The sequence below is a fragment of the Polistes fuscatus genome, unplaced genomic scaffold (genome assembly GCF_010416935.1).
Source record: "Polistes fuscatus isolate 324 unplaced genomic scaffold, CU_Pfus_HIC Scaffold10, whole genome shotgun sequence".
NCBI lineage: Eukaryota > Metazoa > Arthropoda > Insecta > Hymenoptera > Vespidae > Polistes > Polistes fuscatus.
Genome location: NW_025112998.1, coordinates 780,359 through 804,646, shown reverse-complemented (window position 1 = coordinate 804,646; position 24,288 = coordinate 780,359). Strand labels below are relative to the sequence as shown.

General features: G+C 38.0%; 1 protein-coding gene and 1 long non-coding RNA gene across 2 annotated transcripts in view; both read right to left on the bottom strand.

Annotated features, from left to right (window-relative positions):
- Positions 1-364: 364 nt before the first annotated feature.
- Positions 365-4,540, bottom strand: LOC122526088. Its single transcript, XR_006305950.1, has 2 exons — positions 2,721-4,540; positions 365-2,642 (listed from the first exon to the last, which is right to left on the bottom strand). It is a non-coding gene; the product is annotated as an uncharacterized LOC122526088 (long non-coding RNA).
- A 1,196-nt stretch (positions 4,541-5,736) lies between these two features.
- LOC122526086 overlaps positions 5,737-24,288 on the bottom strand; it is an 80,653-nt gene continuing 62,101 nt past the window's right edge. Inside the window, exons 3-12 of the mRNA XM_043649250.1 lie at positions 20,335-20,577; positions 14,020-14,257; positions 13,697-13,932; positions 11,778-13,367; positions 10,256-11,420; positions 9,797-9,972; positions 9,323-9,676; positions 9,028-9,255; positions 8,801-8,955; positions 5,737-8,725 (exon numbers count right to left, since the gene is read on the bottom strand). Coding sequence (XP_043505185.1) covers positions 5,992-8,725; positions 8,801-8,955; positions 9,028-9,255; positions 9,323-9,676; positions 9,797-9,972; positions 10,256-11,420; positions 11,778-13,367; positions 13,697-13,932; positions 14,020-14,257; positions 20,335-20,577 — 7,119 coding nt within the window. The 3' untranslated portion in view covers positions 5,737-5,991. The remainder of the gene's footprint in view (positions 8,726-8,800; positions 8,956-9,027; positions 9,256-9,322; positions 9,677-9,796; positions 9,973-10,255; positions 11,421-11,777; positions 13,368-13,696; positions 13,933-14,019; positions 14,258-20,334; positions 20,578-24,288) is intronic.

Here is a 24,288-nt window from a genome sequence, read left to right as displayed (position 1 = left end):
TGTGTTGTGTGTAACACGAACACTTCTGGAAAAATACTTAGCAATTGTGATATATTGATGATGATAGTATACAATTATTGTGCAATCTCTCATGGCTTTCACGAAAATATCGTTCAAAACTAAGATATTAAGCCTACTTGTTTGTATTATCTTCATTTTCATATATATATGTGTGTGTGTGTATGTGTATATATTGTACGGGTTGTTTTATAATGTTCGAAACGTTTCACTGGACGAGTAGGTCAATCAATTGGAACACGTGGCATCGTAAATATGTAAAATAAATCTTTTGGATAATGACGCGCGAAAAATGGAACGTTTCAAAAAATGTCTATAATAATAGTTTATACTGTTTTCATTTTTCTTTCTTCCTCGTTATGGAAAAAAAAACATCTTATTTGCCGTTTTCATGAACTCGGGGGGGCGCGCGCGCGTGTCAAGTGATTTTATTATTTTATTATTGTTTAATACTCGCTTTCTCTCTAGGCGTGGACTAGGTAAGAAAAATTACGATGCTATACCAATAAGAAACCACCTATGGTGATGATGATTCCTCGTTTGCGCAGAAAAACGCGGTTGTCATTTGTTTTTCTTTGTTTTTCTTCTTTCTTTCTATCTTTTATGTTTCAAGCGTACAGTCGAATATACTAAACACTTTTTACTTTTTTTCATTATTTTTAAACGCTTTTTTTTTTTAAACCTTTTTTCTTCACTTTGTGTTTTTTCTAATTTCTTTTTTTTTTTTAAGATCTATATTATCGTCGTATCAAAGCCCGGTGCACGGTAAGACATCAAGTTGATCGCTGCTATTATTTTAAAACGCGGTTCAATCCTCGCATTCGCGATATTATTACACATTCCTGGCTTTCATTTACTTCGTCCCCTCCTACATTTTGTTAAATTATGACAATTATAACTTCACCGATATTTTCCTATTTCAATAATCATATTCGATCTACAGTGACTCTCAGAAATATTCGGACACCAGTGTATTGCAAGCTTTACGACTTAATATCTCAGTTATGTGAAAAGGAATCGTGTCTGTTACTTTTTCTAATAATAAGCGTTTTATTCATGTTACTAAAGACATATGATTAGTTTATAAAATTTACATACATTACATATATAATAGCCATAAATAAAGGAAATAATGCCACATTTTCGGGTCACAAAAATATTCGGACACTATCAAAAATAACATCTTTGACACAAAATTTAACATTAACCACCCCACTTTAATATTTTGTTGCATAACCATTTTGTTTTATGACGTGTCTTAATCGACTCGGCATATTAGAAATTATTTTTTTTACGTATTCTATGGATATGTATGACCATTCGTCTTGAAGCCTTATTTTTAACTCTTCTTTTGAGCGAATGGGCATCCTGCGAATCCGTCGGTTCAATTCATCCCATAAGTTTTCTATGGGATTAAGGTCCGGCGACTGTGGAGGAGGATGAAGAACTTTGCGGCAATTGTATAATAAAAATTCCTGTACAATACGTGCTTTATGCTTAGGATCATTATCCTGGTAAAATTTAAAGTCTTCTGAAATCCCCATTTTTTCCGCACTTTGTTTTAAATTGTTCTTCAAGAGGCTCAAGTAAGCATTCTTATCCATGATGCCATCGATAAAAACTAAATTTCCAACGCCGGAAGTCGACATGCAGCCCCAAACCATTACGCTGCCACCTCCGTGTTTCACCGTACCTCTCATATTGGCAGGCCGAAACTCTGTATTCGGCTTACGCCACACCATACGTCTTCCGTCGAAATCGTAATGTTAAATTTACTCTCATCGGCAAATATAACATTACTCCACCATGAATTTTCTTTAGAAATATACTCCTTTGCGTAGTTTATTCGTTTTCTCCTATTTGCTTCATTAAGGGGTTATATCCACTTGCGAGGCAGAAAAAACGCGTTTTTTTGTGAATTTTTTCCAAAGAGGCATTTAATTTTATACATTAATGAAAAAAATGTACTTAAACAGAATTTAATGTACTTTAACAATCAACGGTTTATTTAAAAAAATATTGGATCCCCTAGCTCCTGTAGATGATCTGCGGAGAGACCTCCAAAAAAAAGTGCTTGGCGGTGAGCAAGATATCTCTGGTCCAAATTATTTGAAAACCAAAAACCAAAAATGTTTAGTTTTGTAATAAATAAATACAGGTAATGATCGAAGGACTAGTCAAAATTTAGATTTTTGACAAAATGGCGGCTGTTCAAAAAAAAAATTCAGTTTTTTATGAAAATTTTTCACTTCAAAGTGGCTTAAAAAATCGAAATTATTGTCCAAAACCTTATTCCTTCGATCATTACCTGAAAAATATATCTGAGTAAGTTGTGTGAAAATTTCAAACCGATCGGTTTAGCGGTTTCGGAGAAATTTTCCTCACCAACTCTGAAAACACGGTTTCGAGATAAACGCGTTTAAAGTTTCGGGAATGATTTACACTAAATTAAAAATTTTTTTTTTCAAATTACATCGTGTCATCTATTCCAGCACCATAAGAGGAACCCTCTGCTTCGTCGTTTGCCTCCAAAATGTTTAGTTGTTGTTGTCTACGAGCCATTCTCCCCTCGCGCGTCGACCCTTGCGCTCTTGCGTCCGAAATTGAGATGCGCTCTGCGTCCTCTTTACTCACGAAGGAATGAGCATTGGGTCCAAGTGATAATCCCATAGCACTCATATAATAAAGAAGAGATGTTTTACCTTCATTAAAGACCCCGGCTGCAATGTTTGCAGCTATTTCCACAATTTTAGAGCCAGCTGGAATAATTTTTGGAGTTATTTTCCATATCAGCTGATTATAACTTTCATTATTGTTCTGGGTAAAACCACCAACGCATCGTTCCAATAATTTTTTGTTACTTAGATCTTCGTAAATTGGAAAAATAGCTGTTGCAACATCAGGTGGTAAGGCCTCATAATCAAACTGCTATCATCATATTCCACGGTTTTCGGATTAAAAACGTTCTTCCGTTTATTTCTTCGAGACAACTGTTCACTGGAAGTTCTACGAGTTTCTCTGCTAATTTTACGAGGCATTTTTTACTTTAATTAATTAAACTATACACACTGAGAAATACACAAACTGAGCAAAAACACAACTTGTCCACGTGGAAGATCACTTTTAACTGATGAGTTCACATATTTTTAACTTAAAATTCCTCAACATAGGTTTCACGTATAAACTAGACCTTTTGTATTATTATCTTAGGGTCCCAAACACAATATAAGTCGAGATCAAAAGTATAGCGGCTACCAGAAACAGCTGCTACTTCGGCTCGTGCTCCGCCTACTTTCGAACGCTCGGAGACGTTCTTACTAATACGCTCACATCTCCGAAACTAATTGTCGGATCGATTTGAAATTTTCAGAGAATATTCTTGAATATATTTACATTCAAAAAATGAAAAAAAAAAAGAAATTTTTTTTGAAAATCACAAGTGGATATAACCCCTTAATAAAGGGTTTCTTCCTAGCAACCCTACCATTATAGCCATGTTCTCTTAAAGTTCGTCGAATTGTTCCTGCCGAAACCTTCTTTTTCGTCTCTTCGAAAACCTCACTGGCTAGTGTTGGTGCACTTAAACATGGATTGCACTTAACTTTTCTTACGATTCTTCTTCTATGTATTTGCCAAAAATTCCTCCTACGTGGAGTCCTCCGGCGATTGGATTCAGCGTTTCGTATCGCCTCTCCCTTTCTTTATCGTTAATTACCGCCTCTGCGGTCCGTCACCTTTATCGTTAATTACCGCCTCTGCGGTCCGTCACCTATCTATCGTCGATCCTGGGATGTGATCGCACTACTCCTGGGATGTTGAATCGTTTACTATGTTCGTTGGAAAAATGAAGTGTTCTCTTAAGCGTCTGGCGAAAGAATAGACCGAATGTCTTCGATAATGGGCCCAGCAGGGCGTGCCCACGCTCGGCGCCGAGTGGTGGGGATATGATCGCTAATGTCGGACTAAGGGCGCGTTTTACAAAATGCTACTTTCTCGCTCACGATCGATTCCGATCGTACATTCTATCTCTCGCGTTTAAAACAGGTGGTCGGCCGATTTAGGGGATAGATTTAATACGATCCTCAGTATTGTATCTTCTCACAATGTCCGACACAGTACTTTTGCTAACACCGAGCATGGAACTTATTTCCCGATACGATTTTCCCTTTTCCCGGTGGAATATTACGAGCTGACGCATTTCAAACGATGTATTTCTACCTTTCCGACCCATTTTCATGAATATTAGAGTTGGTACTGAAGCTTATTGAAATGGTATCAACGACCAAAGCTATGTTTGTATACAAACACTTACCATTCTCCGAAACAGCGGTTTCTGAGAAAAACAGAATCCCGAAGCGTAAGAAGTGTCCGAATATTTTTGTGACCCGAAAATGTGGTATTATTTCCTTTATTCATGTCTATTATATAAAGTATTGTAAACTCCTCAGCACATAAGAACATAAGATTAACTAACTGCTAATTCCTACTACTCAGCACATAAGAACATAAGATTAACTAACTGCTGCTTCCTACTACTCGTATTGTCCGACTGCCCTTTTATACTTTTCCGTCGAACAACGAAGCATCGGCCTCCCTCCACGGGTGACGCATACAGCCTCTGTTCCTCACACTTAATCTTAAGAATATCGATATCCTAAACAAACATCCGCACGCACTCACACCAGTGCAGGCGCCAACGTGCACGAACCTGCATAAGACGTTTACAGTATGTACATTTTATAAACTAATCATATTTTTTTAGTAACATGAATAGAACGCTCATGATTAGAAAAAGGAACGGAGACGATTCCTTTTTAAATAACTGAGATATTAAGTCGTAAAGCTTGCCATACACTGGTGTCCGAATTTTTCTGAGAGTCACTGTATATCCTACATCTTTCCTAATCTCTTTTACTGACTTGCTCTCTCTCTCTCTCTTGTACATTCTCTCTCTCTTTCCCACTTTACACCTTTTATCTACACGTGTGTCTTACTTGCCTTTTTCATAAACTTTCATCATCCGTCTCGTGCGCGCGCGTTAATTTTTTATTATTATTATTATTATTATTATTATTATTATTATTTCTTTTGTTTAACACGTAATCATCTTACCGTGAGTCTAACAAAAGTTTCGTATAAAAAAAGGAAGCCCCAAAAAAAGGTGGGGAGATCACGCGATGGACGCCCTAATAATAATTGTCGTTCGTCAGCATCTACTTTTTCTTTTCCTTTCGTTATTTTATTATTTTCCCCCTTTTTTCTTCATATTTTTTTTCCATTTTCTTCTTTTTTCTTTTTTTTTTCTTTCTTTTAATTATCGATTCACATTATTTCACCGGTTTCGTTTCATTTCGTTTCGTGTATTCTTTTATTTTTTTTATGTTTTGTATCGCGCACAAAACGTATGATAGAAAAATGGCAGTGCAATTGGTTTTTTTTTTTCTTGTTGCTCCTTCGATAAAGAACTAACTCCAATATTATTAGAATAATGCGCCCTAAAATATATTTGGAAGATTCTCGCTCGTTTTTTATTTATTTTTTTTTTTTCAATTAATTTTAAAGTCTTCCCATTATAAAGCATCTTTTGCAGGGGAGAAAAAAATAATATATTTTATATGTACGTCTAAAACGGGTTTTGGAAATGAGTTGATACCGATTCGTGCAATGCCTCTTCTTCCATTCCATCACTCTATCCTTATCTTTCTCTCTCTCTCTCTCTCTCTCTCTCTCTCTCTCTCGCTCTCCTATTTTTCTCTCTGTCTCTCATACGCACTCTATCGCTTTCGTTCGGTTCAACTCTGTATGGATCGTTCCTATTTTTAATGCCGGTCAGGCACACCTCACCAATATGGCTATACGAACAATGATCCCTCCTAATTTCTTGGCTGTATCCAGATTTTGTTAAATTATTCGTTCAAATCCCGGTACGATTCGCAATCACGGCCGATTGGAATCGTACCTTCCGTTGATGGCTCATCCAATTGCTCCTCCTTCTTGATAGGGACCTGTTATCATACACGGATGCATAGGGAAAAGTGTTGTCCAAGTCATAGTTGTATAAGTTGGCGATCGCATCATGAATTGTGAATTTGGTACTGTAGTTATGTGAGGAAGTGGTGGTAGTTTCTCGTTATTCGCTGAACTTGCTGCTGGACTAGTAACTGCCGTAGACACCAATGGTGACGTGTTCGACGAGCTGGTAGTAGTCGTCGTTACAACACCCAATTTTCTCAATCTCATTTTCTCTTCCCATTCGTCCCAACCGTGTCTCGGTCTGTTTAAATTGCGATGTTGGTAAAATACCAAACTGATTCTAGTCGGATTTAAACGATTGGGTTTCTTCAAGGCCGTTGTTGCGTGCATCTCGTGTTTAGCACACTCGAATAAAACACTACCGTGACCCAAAGCTATAGCAACTCCTCCCATTTGCGGATCTTTGAAACATTCCTCGTTGTCGGAATAATCGGCTACCTCGCCAAGCGGTTCAGCTTTCGGTGGTGGCTCGGGAAGTACCGGGAAGTAAGATGGAGGTCCATAAATATCCCAACGAGAGGTTTCCCATCTTGGCCAGCCGGAATTTAAACTCTGATATGGTGGTATACTTTGATACGGATATTGCGGAGAATGGAAGCAGGCATCCCTTTTAGGTTGTTGATAAAATTGCGGAGGATATTGCGGGGCTTGTGGATGATAAGGTTGATGATAATTGTAACCTTCCCAAGTATTTGGGTACGGTTTTTCAAAAACTGGATACGTAGGATAACCGTACTGTGGAAATGAGTGAGGATGACCCAAACTCGACATAGCATGCAAATCTTGAACTTGTTTCATTTCTTCAGCCCAAGCAAGAGAACTGGTATTCGAATTAACGATCTCTTGTCTTCCATCGTGAAACCCTTCTCTTATTTTATCATCGTGCCAATCTGTTCGTTTCTGATGATTCTGATTTGGTACGCATGTTTGTACGCCATTGCTTAAACTGTCCGCAAAAGTATTATTTCTTGTTGGTTCCTGTGGCTTCAAAAATGTTCTTGCAAATGTGTTTGGATAAGCATTGTTGTCAGTTGACAGATGTTGATTTGATGTTGTTCTCGAGGGTGGTCTTCCTTTGGGTATACGGAAAGGAGATGGTTCGGTTTGCGTTTCCCAACAAGTTGATTTTGATTGATCAGTATTTGGTAATCTTTCAGGCCAAGTTGGATTTTTCTGATGAGCCGCTTGATGATTTATTTTCTCCGCCATATTTTGATGCTCGTTAAAAAGGGTTTGATGCTCCATCGATTTTGAAGATTCGGAAGACCATAAATTAAACATATTCCAACTGCTTCCATAACCTCCTTGTTCCGAAGATACGGTTGGAAACTGAGGCGTTGCTGAAGTTTTTAAATCCGGTTGTCTTTGCAAACGACCGAAATACCTTTTTTGATCGCTTGAACTCAAAAGTCCTTGTACATCACTTTGCTGGTCAGGGATTGATGGAAGATTTAATGAACCCTGAAGAAGGAAATCTGGGTTCGTAGCACCAAGTGATTTGTGACTATTACCATCCATACAGGAAGTACCACTATATCCAGGAAAAACGTCCCCTAAATTAGAATCGGTATGTTGATTTTGATATGTAGCATTTCTTCCTAGTTGAACGGATTGCGAAAGATAATGACTTTGTACTCTCGATGAAAAGGATGGCTCGGCTTGTGATTTTGGTAACATAAATCTTGTAGAATTCTGTGATTCTAAATAAGTTTGTGACAATGCACCAGAGTATTTTTGTTGACTAGCATCTTGTCTCATTCTAGTTTGATTGTCCATGTTATTTTGTCCAACATGACGAATGTTATTGGCATTCGTTTGTGACTGATGTATTCGTGATTGTAAATTTTTTTGCATAACATCTAAATGAGTTGGCGAATGAAAGTATCCTGCTCTTGGAGACGCGTTATTTTGTCTGGCATCAAAAATATGCTGATAGCCTCTAGTAGAAGATGCATGATTGTAACTACCGTCGGGTGTTGAGGGATATCCGGAACTTCTTGGGGAAGCCATTCTTGGATCCTGTGGCGTTGATGGACATCCTCTTGGTGACATGGCATAAGCTGCTTCAGTAGGTGTACACGGATGAGAACTTCTTGGAGAAATAGGATGACCTCTTGGCGAATGACTGTAAGTACCTCTTGGTGAATCCATCGTGGAATTTGGTAAATTTCTCGAACCTGGTCTATGATCTTCTTGCGAAACTGTACTTCGTGGTCTAATATCATCCAGGCTTGTGCTATCAGGATCTACTTTAGTATCTCTTTCTAAACCACCAAAGGCATATTCTCCCCAAGGATTTAACCAATTATTTTTTCTTTGATCCAACCAACCATTTCGACTCCATTGTTGTTCACCCTGATAACCCCAACCTTGATACATAGATACTGGACTATCGAGGACAGTTGACGACACCTGAGAACTTTGTAATTGGGCATCCATACCTTCAAACATTGAAGCCATTTCTAAAGATAATTGTGTATCTCTTGCTGGAGCTCTGGACAAATCGTGATGATTTACTGCACGACTAGCTTCTATTATTTTATCGGACGCATTAGTGTGCCTTTGTATTTCTTTTTTATTAGCTGCAGTATCAGGTTCCTCGTCTTTTCTTTTCTTCCCATGCCGACGACAAGGTTGAAGAGGAACCGATCGAACTCTGACTTCACAGGGATATCTGTTAGGATGATCATTTTTTTAAATAATTTTACCGTTCATTATCTGTACCCTTAATTCAACGAAAATTACTTACTTATTTAAAACTTCTAAGGCCCCGGAACGAACTTTCTCTTCTTGTCCTTCTTTTGAACCAAATTCGTCTGTATCATCCATAATGTATAGAGGAAGTACATGTAGCTGTTCGTCTTCAGGTTTCGCCAATGTTCGATGCTTTGTGAGACTTACTACCTATATAAATTAAATTTATTTTACATAAGTATATTATTATAAAAAAGAAAACATTAAAACCACCTTACATACCACAGTGCATCCGTTGTTCATATTGTGGAGGTCTCGATGAGAATGAGCACAGAAATCGATACAAGCTGTTACACCAGAAAAAGGTCTACCAGGTTTGAATCCTAACCGACACTCGCTTGCTTCTCGTTCGAATTGCGTTTGATTATTAAATGCTTCCGGTGCAAGACTCAAATATAAGGGTGACAAAAGTGTAGCCAAAACGTGCATCCTCTCTTCAACTTCTTGCTCCTAAATAAAAATCATTGATATCACATGTGTACCCAAAAAAAGGACAGCTTTTACTAAATTATCTTACCTCGGATCGAACGGATAATCGAAATTTTCGTACAGTTTTGCTTCTTGCATATTTACAACCATTGTAATACATAGACCAAGAGCATCCGAAAGAAAAGCTCGCTCCACAGGTATCAGGATCGAGTCCTTGACAAGCACAGGTTCTCGGTTCATTAGTACCACATCTTCTGGTCGTTGGAAGACCAAAACGATTTAATTTGTGACTCAAAAGGGAGTAAATTCGATCAGCCTCATGGGTTGGAACACCTTCCCAAGCAACCATGGCTACAACGATCCATGCTGTGGCACATTTATGACCTTGTCGATGTTTCACTATAGAAAGGATCTTCTCGTCGATGCCAGATCGTCGTATTATCTAGTAAATCACTGATATTATAATCCCATCACCAGAGTATAATTTAGGTCGATTTGTAATAGTAAACTAATGTCATAGATTTCTAATTAACGACACAAAATATCATTCTAGTTGACTTACCCATTTAGCCATTGGACAGCCTTGAGTGGTCTTGCCTTCCTTCCCAGTGTAGACGACCTTCTCGAACCTTATTGCATTTCCCTTTAGCCCAGTTCTTCTTTCAAGATCGTTCCGAAGATCAGACAGACTTGCAGCCGCTCCGAGATGAGTGTAGTATGAGCCGGGTTCAGGCGGACCTTGTGGTTGAACCTCATTTTATTTACGAAACCGACGTTTCAACGAAAGCAAGCAACAGAAGCGGAAACATTTATGCCATGTATGTTATATCCTTGAGAAGGAATTGGGTTAGGTATGTACACACTTCTCTCTGGATCTCTGAACACAGCGCATAATCGATGTATTTTGGCCGTAATTATTAGTACTTTTGTTCGAATATAATTATTCTTTCGTGTGCAAATATTCATTGTTAGTGTGTTCTCTCAATGTTAGTGTCGTACTGAATACGCAATAGCAACTCACATTTATCGGCAGGAAAGCAGTTGCAGTCCGGTACCTCGGTCCTAACATTGTTCTTCAGTTTGTCCAAATGATCTTGCAATTTAGTAGTCGATGATGCGTTGCCACTTCTTGGACTATTAGGTCCTTCATTCTTTATATCAGAGTCCGATTTCTGTTGAGAATCTGCTAATATTTCATCCCTCGTTTGAAGACCTTGGCAACAACCTTCGCGTAGATGTTCCGGCGTAGGTTGTTCCGTACCACCCCTCCGACAGCACCACGAACCAGTACCTGGTGATACTTTGGCGGGACCACCGTCGCCTCTAAATTTATATTCCGAAGCATCGTGCGACGTTTGATCTGGTTCAGCTTTTACAGGCAGCGTAGTATGGTCTTCTCCTCTAGAAACATTGCAGGATTCAATGTTTTCGGGTATGGCGCAATTGTATTCTCCTATGTTTTCCTGCTTGATGGTTTGATCTGAAGCGTACTTTACCTCCGAACTATTTTCCTCTTTCGTGGATGGCTGGTCTACCTCCATTTCAACGGATCTTTGTTCATTCTCAACTACTACGGAAGTATCTGCGGTCTGTATAAATTCAAGGTTGTTCTCTCCCGCTTTCTCAGTTGTACCCGTGTCTTCTTGTACCTCTTCGACTCTTGGCGTTTCCTTTTCAACGCACTGTTGTTGAAACGTCTTATCTTCTATGGTAGGATTATCGTGATGCTTATTCTGGTCTTTCCATATCTGTTCCTGATTTTGCTCTTGCATATGTTGCTGTTCATCAGAAGGTTTGTCAAGGACTATTTTATTCTCTGTCGTGAATTTCATTAAATTTTCCATAACAGTCACACCGGTCTCTGTTAGTACATTATGATTACTTAAATTGGTTCCACCTCCTGTCCATTCTAATAAGCCACCACCTTCGGGCAAACTATCGACCCGAGGGTGGTGGCTGTATAATAAAAAATTACCGGTCAAATTTTCATTAGATTGCGCCATTGACATGATTGTCGATTGATTAAGGTATTGATCCGTTGTTTTGTCTTGCATTTTTTCTGAATTTTCATGTGACTCTCGTAACCTATCATCACCAACATATTCTCCATTTGATCCAATGATGTTGTTAATATTATGCTGCCCTTGCATTTGACGATGCATATGAAGATGTTGTTGTTGCTCTTGATGTTGTTGCTGCATTTGTTGATGTTGCAATTGCTGCTGCTGCTGTTGTAATTGTTGTTGCTGCTGTTGTTGTAATTGTTGTTGCTGCTGTTGCAGTTGTTGTTGTTGTTGTTGTTGTTGTTGCTGTTGTTGCAATTGCTGTTGTTGTTGTTGCAATTGCTGCTGCTGTTGTTGTTGTTGGTGCTGCTGTTGTTGTTGTTGGTGCTGCTGTTGTTGTTGATGATGCTGCTGATGTAGATGCTGCTGCTGTTGTTGTTGTTGTTGTTGTTGCTGCTGCTGTTGTTGTTGTTGTTGTTGTTGTTGTTGTTGCTGCTGCTGCTGCTGCTGTTGTTGCTGCTGCTGCTGTTGCTGTTGCTGTTGTTGCTGCTGCTGTTGTTGCTGTTGCTGCTGCTGTTGTTGCTGCTGCTGTTGTTGTTGCTGTTGCTGCTGCTGCTGTTGTTGTTGCTGCTGCTGTTGATGTTGCTGCTGCTGATGTTGTTGTTGTTTGCTCAAAATCATTGACTTAAGCCGACTATTAAGATTCACTCGATTCGATTGGGCATATACATTATTTTCGTGATTATCTTGATTATCTGAATATCCATTGTTCTTACTATTATCTGTATTTTGTTGCCACATGATTCTTTCTCCGGAATTTTGCATATCTTGTTTTGTCGTATGCTGACCCCATGTAGGTTGATTTTCATTAACCGAAGATGGGGACCATGTCATATGATTATCCATTTTAGTTTCTTGGGATGGTTGATTTTGCCACGTGGTAGATTGATGGCCAGGTGTTCTCCTTGGACTAGGTTGAGAATCTGGCCACTGTTGTTGAGGTTGCTGACTGGATTCACTTTTCATGCTATTTGGCGACCAGTTGGGTTGACTAGTTGGTGTATCTGGCCATGTCATTTGATTAGATGGAGTCAGTCTTGGATTTTGTTCAAGTTTAGTTTGTTGCGACCATTGCTGCTGTTGTATTTGTTGAGAGGATATGATTAATCCTGAATTTTGTTGACCTGTAATCTGTTGCGTTTGTATTTCAGGACTACTCTGTTGCCACGTATGTTGACCAGAAGGCGTTACTCTTGAACTTTGTTGGGACGGATTTTGCTGATGATCTGATAATTTTGGAGAATGTTGTGGCCATCCCTGGTGTTGTTTTTGAGAAGATGGCGTTAATCTAGGATTCTGAGTATCTCTTAATTTAGGACTTTGTTGCGACCAACTTCCCTGAGTTTGTTGTTGAGACTGTTGTTGTTGATTCTCGGTATTGTCAGACCACGATTGAGGAGTTTGAGGATCTTTTACGGTACCATTTTCCCAACTCATATGACTTCCTGGTCTTGATAATTCTTGCTGTCCTTGAAGCTGTATCGTCTGTTGCTCATTCTGCTGCTTCATAGTATTTTGCATACTCTGCTGCTGAAGTTGCTGCTTTGAAGACTTCTGCTGTTGATGGTGTTGAAGAGTAGAATCAGACCACGTCATATTACTATTATTTACACCACTGATTTTGGAACTTGTATTAGTGTCAGTCCATATATGTCGTTGACTAGTATCCGACATAGCATGTTGCCGTTGCAAATGCTGCTGTTGCTGATGCTGCTGCTGTTGTTGTTGTTGTTGTTGTTGTTGTTGTTGTTGTTGGTGCTGTTGTTGTTGTTGATGTTGTTGAGCAACTTGCGATTGCCACTGATTTTGTAGCTGTTGTTGGCCCATTTCTACGTAGCCTGGATATCCGTTAGAGTTGTGTAAGCTCTGTGGGCCCGGTTGAAGTGGATACCCAGGCATCTCGTTTCCCGACACATTATTTGCAGCAATTGTGGCAAATCCTTTTACTGCGTCCGTAGGAGGTGGCTGTTGTTGCTGCTGTGACGGTTGTTGCGCTTGTTGGGTATCCATATGTACAGAGCTACTACGACTTGTTGGAGTTGTCGAAGGTGGTGGTGCCATTGTCACATCCTGAAAAGAGGATCATTCGATCTGTAACTTAAAATCGATTGCAGCTTTATCATCCGCAAGAAGAGACGCTTACTCTTCTTTGCTATGTAATACATGTGTTATTAAATCAATGATACGATTATCAAGTATTATTATTGTGTACATGTTACAATGAAAACAAAAATTACAATAATTTATCTTCATATTTTTAATACATGTTTTTCACGTATCACTGTATTTGATATGTATTTTAGCAACGAATGTTAAGCTTCGTCTTCAAATATATTATAAAAATACGGCCTTTGCATAAAACATTGGCTCAAAAAATAAATTTCACTAGCAATCCTTACCTGCTGCTGGTAACCGTTAACATAATCCTGTCTTTCGTAACCAACGGGTTGCGTTGGTGCCGAAGCAGGATCCATAAATTGGCCATTTAATGGCCTCTGAGGTGTCGAAGCTGCCGTTTGCGGTGCCACGGGTGTTAAGGGTGAAGGTTGCCCCGTGATTGTATATTGTCCTGTTGTCCCGGCTCGTTGAAATGCCGATTGATCAGTAGTTATAAAAGTTTGCTGTTGATACGCGACTGCAATGATAATTCGAATTAATTAATGAAAATATATTCATACCGTTTTTGTTTAGACAATGACCTTAAAGCATTTCATTTACGTACCTGGTTGAGGATGATAAGGCGTTGCGGTGCTGTACTGAGTGTGATATCTTAATTCTTCTAATTGATTAGGAGCAGGAATTTGTTGAATAAATTGTTGAGGTGGCCATGCAGCTGGCGTGGTTTCGACTGCGACTGCACCCACAGGACCAACTCCCTGATGCCATACTGTATTACCGAAACCAGCTGCCGGCCGAAAACCGGCACTAGAATCTCCATAAAATGGCACTACTCCGGGAGACTAGAAAAATATATGAATTTACACGATATAATAGATCTGATATAGTCACTTAAATCGAAAATAGTGCATATTAACTTTTTTACATTTAATTCTTATTTGACCATTTGGATTCGATGAGTATTTATTAATTACATTAAATACAATTGTAACATTTTCCAGATAGTACAAAACAAACTGTTTAGCAGAACCACGATTGTTACTTGTCACTATTCGATAAACTGTTATCGAATTACGACAATAATCCCATCAACGAATGACCAAAGAAGATGAATTTCGTCGTTACATCCTACAACCGGACATCCCAGGGGTAGATTGATTTAGCGACAATCGATCTAAACACGGAATACGCTCGAAACGTTATATCGCATCAATTGGGTATTAATTCATGAGCGACAAAAAGGAAAGCATATGTTCATTGAATAACTTAATGTCCGTTGAATATGAATGCATTCATTGTATTGGTTTGCAATTGATGAGCTTTAAGCCCATTAACATTGAATGTATTTACAGAAGATCGACCATTTGAAATATTGGATTAGCTAATTTTGAATTCCTTCCATTTCATTGTTAGTAACGATCACGAAATACCCATTCCCGTGATATTCTAGTTTCTTTTTTCCTCAATAAGAAAAAAAAAGGAAGTCAGAAGAAAAAAAAAAGAAAGAAAAGAAAAGGACAGCAATCCAGGAGGATATCTGCAGGTCTCTTTGATCCAAGAGCATAAACCACTTAAACGAATCGCTCCTTTCGTTCGTAGGATCGATAAATAGAGGGGTAGTAGTAGTGAGCTTGAGAAACTCCGTGAAAGCCCCCAAAGTGGCCGTGAATCCGTGTTTGTGGTCGAGGTTGATAGCATCGAAGGAAGGCGGGCGTCTCGCCAAGCGAGACAGGGGTCTCTTTGCTGCCCCTACCCCTTACCCATAGCACACCAACCGATGTGGACGTTCTACTCTCGAATAGCCCTCTCCTTCCCTCTTTTCGCAGCTTTCTCGGTTTCTCTCTCTGTGTGTGCTTGCCCTTAGGGGAGAAAATCCTTCCGTTCTCGTGGCACCGTGACCTAGGGCAACGTGAGAGCCCGAGGCGCGATAAAACGGGATGTCCCGTGACAGCACCCAAACATAACCCTCAAGACCCTGCCCGCCAACTCGAACCACGTCGACTGCCAGCCTCTTGCTCTCTTTCTCTTTCTCTTTCTCTTTCTCTTTCTCTCTCGCTCACTTGCATCCTCCATCTTCTCTCTTCCTACTCTCCAGCTAAAACCCCGGAAAGAGTTCATTGCCCTCGACCTTTCGTGTACCTACTCTCCTTTCTCCAGCATGCTCCGCTTACTCTCTAGGGCAGAACCACTTTACGTGCCGTATTACGAGCACACTCGTCGTCGTCCTCGTCCTCCTCCTCGTCGTAGTCGTCGTAGTAGTCACTGACGACGTTGAATACAGATTCTTTTTCACTTACCGAGTACTCTGCTTGAAAATAGGACGTTTATATCGACGCGCATTACTTTCTCGTTTACCGGCACGCGTTCGCTCGCTTGCTCGCGCGCATGTCTAGCTCATGTTAACGTAACACGTTTTTAGCTTGTTCCTTGATCGCGTGCGAATAAAACAGCTCGTAGAATCAGTTAGAAACGATGAAAGTGTTGTTTTTCCCTTTCGTTCTTTCCATACAACTCAATAAAATGAACCGTACTCGGAAAGGTTACAGTATAGCTATAATACCGTTATTCATCATATTTTATGCATCCCATTTCGTAATTTTAGCTCAAGTATTTTTTTATTGATAATTTTTATATATAACATTATTATATTGTTTGATATAAAATATTCTGATGAATCTACGGATGATGTGTCATTAAAATTATTAATCATATCGAATCATTTAAAAGAGGTCACGTTATAGGTAACAGGAAGATCATTATCTTGATGCAATCATTACCTAATTTGCATTTAATAATTCTGATAATACTCGAACAAATTGATTAAAATGGAATATCCTGTGTTACATATATATATAGCTTACTACGCTAGTAACAAGAGAGAAATTTATTTATCGTCACGTCAGCATTTGCCTCATCCTTCTCCACCCCTACCCATATATTTCAGTGGGATCACTTATTCTCTCTCGTTCATTTGCTTGCTAAACAAAAATCGGCTTATAATTCGCTTATTAAGCATCCTTTGCTTTATATACTCGTTTTAGCTAATTAATTTCTATAGATTTATTATAAAATATGAAAACAAAGAGAGACATTTTAAAATAGAAGAAAATTAGTTCGTTTCGTGGAAGGATTTGTGTCCTGTTATTTGGGATTATTGGGCTCCTGAAATTTACGTAACATTACTATATATACATATTCTTCTCATTCATATACATATATATTGTATATATGTATCCATCACGGGCAATTGCGAAAGAGAAAACCGCACGTGCTTCGCGGTCGGACGCAATTCGCGTACAGGCAACGATCGCCCGGCATTTCGTGGTTTTGGTTTACTGCATAATTGCGCGTTTCGATGGATACGCCGACACAACATTGATACCTTTATCGCCACGATATTGCCAATTACCGTCGAACGACATCGAACCACGTTTGCGTATGCAGATGGCGCTTCATATCCTGCAGAATCTAAGCTAATATGTATAATGTGTGAAAATACATAATTAATGCCAAATATCCTTCCACGTAAATTCTATCAAAATCAAAATGGCAAACAGTAACATATTCTTACATTAATTCCAACAGAATTCATATAAAATCAGTAATAATATCAATATTCGTCTGACTTTCTAAAATTTAAATATGTTTATTTTATCTAAATGAGTAGAAAAAAAAACTAAGAATCTCTAACAGTTTTATATATTTATGCACAATTTATGATAAATTTATTATATTCAATCTTAGATTCAAGATTTTACTTTACATAATAAATACATAAATATATAGTATCCGATAGTTCGTGTATAAGGAACGTTTGGAATAAAGAAAAAGGAATACTATAAGAATTTGAAACGAGCACTCTCGGTATTTCCCAATTTCTTGAATGAATCTTAAAAGAACGAAAAGAAAAGAAAAGAAAATGAAAAAAATAAGGAGGAGAAAAAAGAGGAAAAAGAAAAAGAAAAAGAAAAAGAAATAGCAAAGATAAGAAAGGAAAGGGAGTATTCGTTGTTTCTTTTTTCTCTGTGTCCTCGCTACGAGGGTTGTGCAGAAATCGGCTACCGAAATGGCAGTATGACGTCTAGGGGTAGGGGTAGACTACCGACAGACGGCGACTGCGGGGGCGGTGACCGGCCGCCAACGCGAATCAATACCCGCAGGAACAGGAACCGCCGACCTACGAGAGGTATGTGTTAGAGAACGAGAGGAGACACGAAGAGAGAGAAATAGGGAGAAAGAGAGTAAGAGAGAGAAAGAGAGGAAGAGGGAGAAGGGAACTCACCAACGAAGAAGAGAGGGACGCGAAAACGGCGTAGGAGGAGAAGGCAAGCAGAATGAGACCTGAAGAGAAGGAGGAATCGCGAATTTCTCCCTGCCTTCCCTCCAGCTACCCTTACCACCACCATCACCACCACTACCACCACCATCATCAGCGCTACCCATCAGCTAGCTCCTCCACTGCACACCATACCCCATAGTCGTCGCCACTGCTGCTAATACATACGAATGTGTTCTCACTCAGAGGTTGCTGCTGCTGCTGCTGTTGTTGCTGTTGCTGCTGCTGCTTGCTCTACCTGTCTCTACCTTTTACGACTCTTTCATGTCTCTTCGACGCTTTCCTTTTCTCCTCGACACGTGTAAAAGATGCATGCTCGAGGCGAGAGGAAGCAGAGAAAACGTGTATAAAAGAATGCGTAAAGAAAACGAGATCGTTCTCTTGGGACACGAAGAAACACTAGTGTGTTTCTTCTATACTTTTTCTGATCTACATTGATACTAATACTAGTATCTATTTTTTTTGTTTTTTTATCGTTGTTTTATCTTTCGATGATTTGTTGAGAGACACACTTTTTATATATGATCCTATTTTATTATTCTATCGTATTATTTCAATTTATAATATTATTAATGTAATAACACGAGAGATATAAGAAAAATGGGATATATTATATGACGGAATAAATTATTTTACAAATTGTTGAGAAATACAACACACGCCTATAGGAGGTCTTTAGATAGTACGATATGTCCGAATACATATTACTACTTCGTGACTTACAGTCTGGAGTTCGACGGACCGTCTATACGTGACCTTGACGGCCGACGATTGGACGGGGTTCTGCTGGCCGAGAGATAGAGTGAGAGAGAGAATGAGAAAGAGAGACAGAGAAGCCGAGTGGAAGTCCAGAAGACAGTACGGATACACGCAGATTACTTCTCTGAACACACTCTAACGTTTAAGTGTATACACACACACACAGAAACACCCATACTATCCTCGCTGGCACATAAATGCATACCGTAGTCGGAGACTGGTTTGCCCAGTAACCTCGCATACTGGCCGAGCTAAGAAGAACGAAATGTACTCTCCCAGTCGAATATAAAAGACCACATTCCTCTCTTCCTTCGAACCCTTCACACCTTATCTTATACCACCTTACTCTTTCTCTGTCTATTCGCCTGTGTCCGTGCCTGTTTCATTCTCTCAACTTTTCGTTAGTAAGCCTTGCTTCGTCAGGTTAACACGCTTTCTTCCATTATTGTTCTTTTCTGATTGAAACATTTCAACATGATTCAGTTCAATAGATAATCCAAGTATCTTTCTAATATAATTCAATCATTAATTTGAAGAACTATTGTTTAATTCGTGTTAGGTTATAGAATAGTTTTAAATTAGTAATTAAAAGTTATTTTACTCTTTTTTTTTTTTTCGTGTCAATTGAACCAAATACGTTCGATTTATTTGTCTAGACGTACAAGAATACTCTAGACAAAATATTTAACTTTGATCTACGATAGCGTTCGATCGCTAGCAATCTCAGATTACCTTGTAAACAGGATAGAACTCTGCTCGTGGTTGTTGCAAAAGGATCATAGCATATCAAATGACAGAAGAATAGTCACGTGAATTATTGTCTCCAAATGAACATATGTATATATATCTAATTGAGGTCAAGTTACATATTTTATGTATAAGTAGCGATCGATTTAATAGATAATCAAATAGCTATTGTTGTTTGCATCCTTTCTTTACACTCCGATTAAATATTATTATATGAGATACAGTACAGTAATGTCAGATAAGATATTTATATCGAAAATAATTTATTATTTGCAGATGAGTAAACAGAATGATCAAATTTCGTCTCCGTTAAACTTCATTGTTAGAAAATTGATAAGTATGATAAGCGAAAAGTACACTAATAATCCTTCCTACAAGCAGGTATGCCAAATAGCCCTAGGCTCAGAGAGTTCTAATGCAATTTTAGTTCGGTGTGAAGGCTAGTTCACAGATTTCAGTATGGAAAGGGCAAGTAACAAGGGTCTAGGTCAAGGTCTTAGGTCTAGTATTGCTATTAAGCAAAATCGACATTATTAAGCCACACTTCAAACATACAAAGCAATCGTTATCAGTACTATCATTTAAATATCGAAAATGAAATATTCTAAAATTATGAGATACAATGAAAAATGTATAAAATATGAATCCAACGAGTGACATCATTTTTCTGTAAATGGAGAACATCGCAGGTGTTCGTACGATCATCGTTAAATTATAAAACTGTATATAAGGCAAAAGAGTAATCAGAGTACTGTGCGATTGCTGAGTAAAGTTTGATAAGTAAAACTGCGATAGAGTAGTGGCCTGACATCTATTATCAACAACAAAATTGAATTGTCCTACTATTTTATCGGAAACATTTTCAAAAAAATAACATTTATCTTCATTGCGGAGATATAACAAACACCATACTAATATGTGGTAGTAGTATCATCTCGTTTAAAAATATCTTCGATCGAAAATAATATGATTTTATTCGTATTCAATAGCTTTTTACTGTGTATAAGACGACTTTGTGGTAATAAAAAAAAAAAAACAAAAAAAAATCAAAAAAGAAAACGTTTCTAAATTACTCACCATGGAGACAACGGGTGGCGGAGGATTTCCGTTTCTGAGAGCCGCCGTTTGCTGACTCGCCGCGGGGTTCAGGTTGTCCTTGGCCTGCTGCATGGGATCCGGCTGATGCAGAGGCTGCTGCGCTTGCTGTTGCTGTTGTTGTTGTTGGTGTTGTTGCAGACCACCGATGCCTGCTTGAGGACTACCAAGACCTGCGGGTGCACTGTCTGGCGTGCTGACTTGTCGAGCGATTTTTCTATAACTCTGGATATTTCATAATAGACATTTTTTTATTCGAATCTTATTAACTTTAATTTTCGTTCATTTATAATTTCAATTTAAATGCAACATTTTAATAATATTACAAATAATTCTTTTACGATACTAATTCTTCAAACCACTTAACGTAGGTACGATCCATTAGAAAATAGTATCGGCTAGGAAAGGTCACATTTTTTTTGTAATCTCTTAAAACTTTTAATTAGACACTTATTTTGCGCATAATACCATCAACTTTATAATATAGAGAGAAAAAATTCTACATTTAATTATACTTTATGCTCAATTAACAATTTAATTGGATGTGATAAATTTCAAAACACCGTACCGGTAATTTTAACTCGTAATCAACGCGTTACCGAGCGTTGAGTGGTTAAATATTAGATTTAAACAAAACAAATTCCAGTGAACATTATTTCAAAAACTAATCAAGAGTCCATACATTTATTACTCTAACATGATGATAAAAATGACGATAAATCAACGCCAGAAGTTTCAACAACAAAAAAAAAGAGAAAAAAAAGAAAAAAGAAAGAAAGAAGAAGAAGAAGAAGAAAAAAAAGATAGGCTTTTTCTACGTAGGAGAGTTGCATCGAATAATTTCTAATACCGTGTTCATCTTCGTGGCTGTCACGGGACAAACTAGAAATGACGTATACATATATTTATCTTCGGAAATGAAGGAAGAAAAGGATGCTGGTAAGAGAAGCGAGTATACGTTGGTGTGACCCTAATGCTAAAAATAGCTACATGGCCTAAGTAGGCCGAGGCGGCTGAAACTGTTTCCATAGTCCAACTGGTTGAACGAACATCATCGGTCGTACTAAGGCATGACCCCTTCTCTTTTTGTATTTCCCCTTCCTTTCAAATCGTCATTCTTCGTTCCTTAATTCTATTCTATGATAATAACCAACTAAACGTTTCAAGTTTTTAAAAATAAAACGATATCGCTATCGTCCATCGTCAATCGATTTTCATGACTCTAATAATAGACATTTGTCCGTTGAATGACGTTATACAGAAAAAAAACAACAAAACAAATTAATTAATGAAATACAAATTAAAAAACGATAGAACAAAATCGATAATAATAATCTTACTTCGAATATTTCGAATATTCGGAATTTAATTTGTATAATGTCACGCGTACACGTAAGTATATAAACTCATTACTGCTTAAAGGAAATATAACTTATTTTACTATTAATAACACATTAATAAATATAGTCTCTAGTATACATATGAAATCGTGTCTTCGAAGTATCGGTGAGAAACGCATTAACAAAACACACACACACACATATATATATAGAAATCGACAGCTATTAATTTTCTCTTGCACGTGCATGATACAAACATTCAATCTCGCGCCCTCCTCCCTATTTCATTCTCAAGTCCACGTATTTCACGATAGAGTACACAACTCACATATACGAAGACTGCATATTGGATTTATAAATAGGCAAGGTCTTGGGCCCACGCTAAGCCCACAGGAGAGAATCGTATTTGCCTACCGATTGCGCTCTGTCACCCGCTGAGATATTTTATTTACATAAATCGAGATGCAACTTAAAGACTGGACTTGCTCGATCATTTCATTAAATATAATATGTCATTCAAATATCTCTGGCAAGCAACGAACTATGATTTAACTATTAAAATATAATGAACTACTGATGATATACCCCCTTCTTATACGTAGGTATATATAATCTTAATTTATGAAAAAGAAAAAAAAAAAAGAGAACAAGATATTTGAATAATCCACCCTCCAATTAAATTCATTTTAAAAAATAAAAATGATGACAGTCTGCTGCGAATGATCGTATCACAGCGTGGATATCGTATTGATAGTAATTACAAATAAAGAAAGACATAATGATAGAGTAGGCTCGCCGTGTCACCGCGACAAACCGATAAAACACATTTTCACATTACCTTCGAATAGTAATCTCAACTCATCCGTTTGTTATGCGATCGGTGTCATTAGAATGGCGAAGAATTTTAAAATGATACACACGTTAGCAGCTAGCTACCATAGAGATTCGACGTTCTATCACGGTAAATCGACTTTTTCTAAATCTCGATGTTCTCTCTCTCTCTCTCTCTCGCTCTATTTTTTTTTTCTTTCTCTCTTTTTTTTCCTCGTCGTCTTTTATCGCGAACTTTAATCGGTGCTTTTTCAAGCCAGCCAAAGTTATAAATAGTCTTTCCTTATTCCCTGCTCTCGAACCGTCACGTGAAAGGCAGCCTTCCAAACGAGATGAAAACTTTCTTTCTCGAAATGTATTAAACTTCGTCGTCGTCGTCGTCGTAGTCGTAGTCGTCGGCACCGTTGTAGTAGTTATTATTATTATTATTATTATTATTATTAGAATTTCGCGGGACGTGATCACGTACGAATAACGATAAATAACGTAGCAAACTGTAAATCTTGTCTTGTAAAATTGTTACCGACATCATCTTAAATAATATACGTTTTTGTGTTCTCTTCCTTTTATATTTTATTTTATTATAATTTCTTGTTTCCTTTTTTTTCTTTTTCTTTCTTTCTTTTTCAAATGAAATATTATACCGATACGACTAAACATTACAGGTAACAGTAATTCGGTTGGGTTTGACTTATCGCACGATTACGATGGACAGAAAAGTCATTATTTGTTTTCTACCGATAAAAGAATGATACCGAATGGAGAAAGGCGAGGCAATTTATGGGAGACATTACGAAACGACGCGACGCAATATTTTATTGTCCATGCCAAGCTATATAACTCGCGTAAATGTACCTTTTTTCGTTTTTTTTTCTTTTTCTTCTTCTTTTCCTTTTTTTATACTTTTTTTTTTTTCTTTCTTTTTTACCATCTCTCTTCCCCCTATTTCTTCCTTTTTTCCTTTCCAATATATCTTCCTTCCCGTTCTCTTCCACACCGCACACCGTATAACTAACTTTTACTTATTTCAACGGCAAGAAATAATACTCGACTTGAGTTGTCGCGAATTGTACGTTTAAGTACTCATCGATCTCCATCGTCGAAGATGAGTTTCGACGAACGACACTAACGACCTTACCCGATGTCGCGGTAAAAGCTCAAACCTTCGATACCTTCGGTTTGTCCTTGTCTCATACTAAGGACAATGACCACTGGCTGAACCCTTACCGGTTATTACCGCCATAATTTTATCGATTATTCGCATATACCTCCTCGACGTTGGGAATTCTTAAGAAGGATCCTTCCTACGTGCGTTGTTCGACTGTAATTTCATCCATACGATGATTATATTTTTTATTTATCTCTCTCATAAATTTAATACTTAAGTAATTATCTAAAAGATTGTAATGTCTTTCGGATACCTAATGGAATAATATGAACGTTCGTTAAGAAATATTTGATTATCTTTCATTTCGAAATATTGCTTCTTCTATTTTTCTTTTTTCCTCAAATTCATATTTCGAGATAACGAACGTTGGAGTCGAAAATTATTTTTTATTAAATCGTTCGCGTATATTTTTTTTTCTAGATATAAGAGAGAGAGAGAGAAAGATAAAAAATGAGGGGGGAAAAAAAAAACAAGATGCTACAAAGTGGAGCACCTTCTGGCCATTTCATTTGAAACAACGACGTTCACACAGGTTCGTTCGTTCATTTTTCTAACGGCCACGATGCACCGGGCGTTATAACAACGACCAACGGTGAT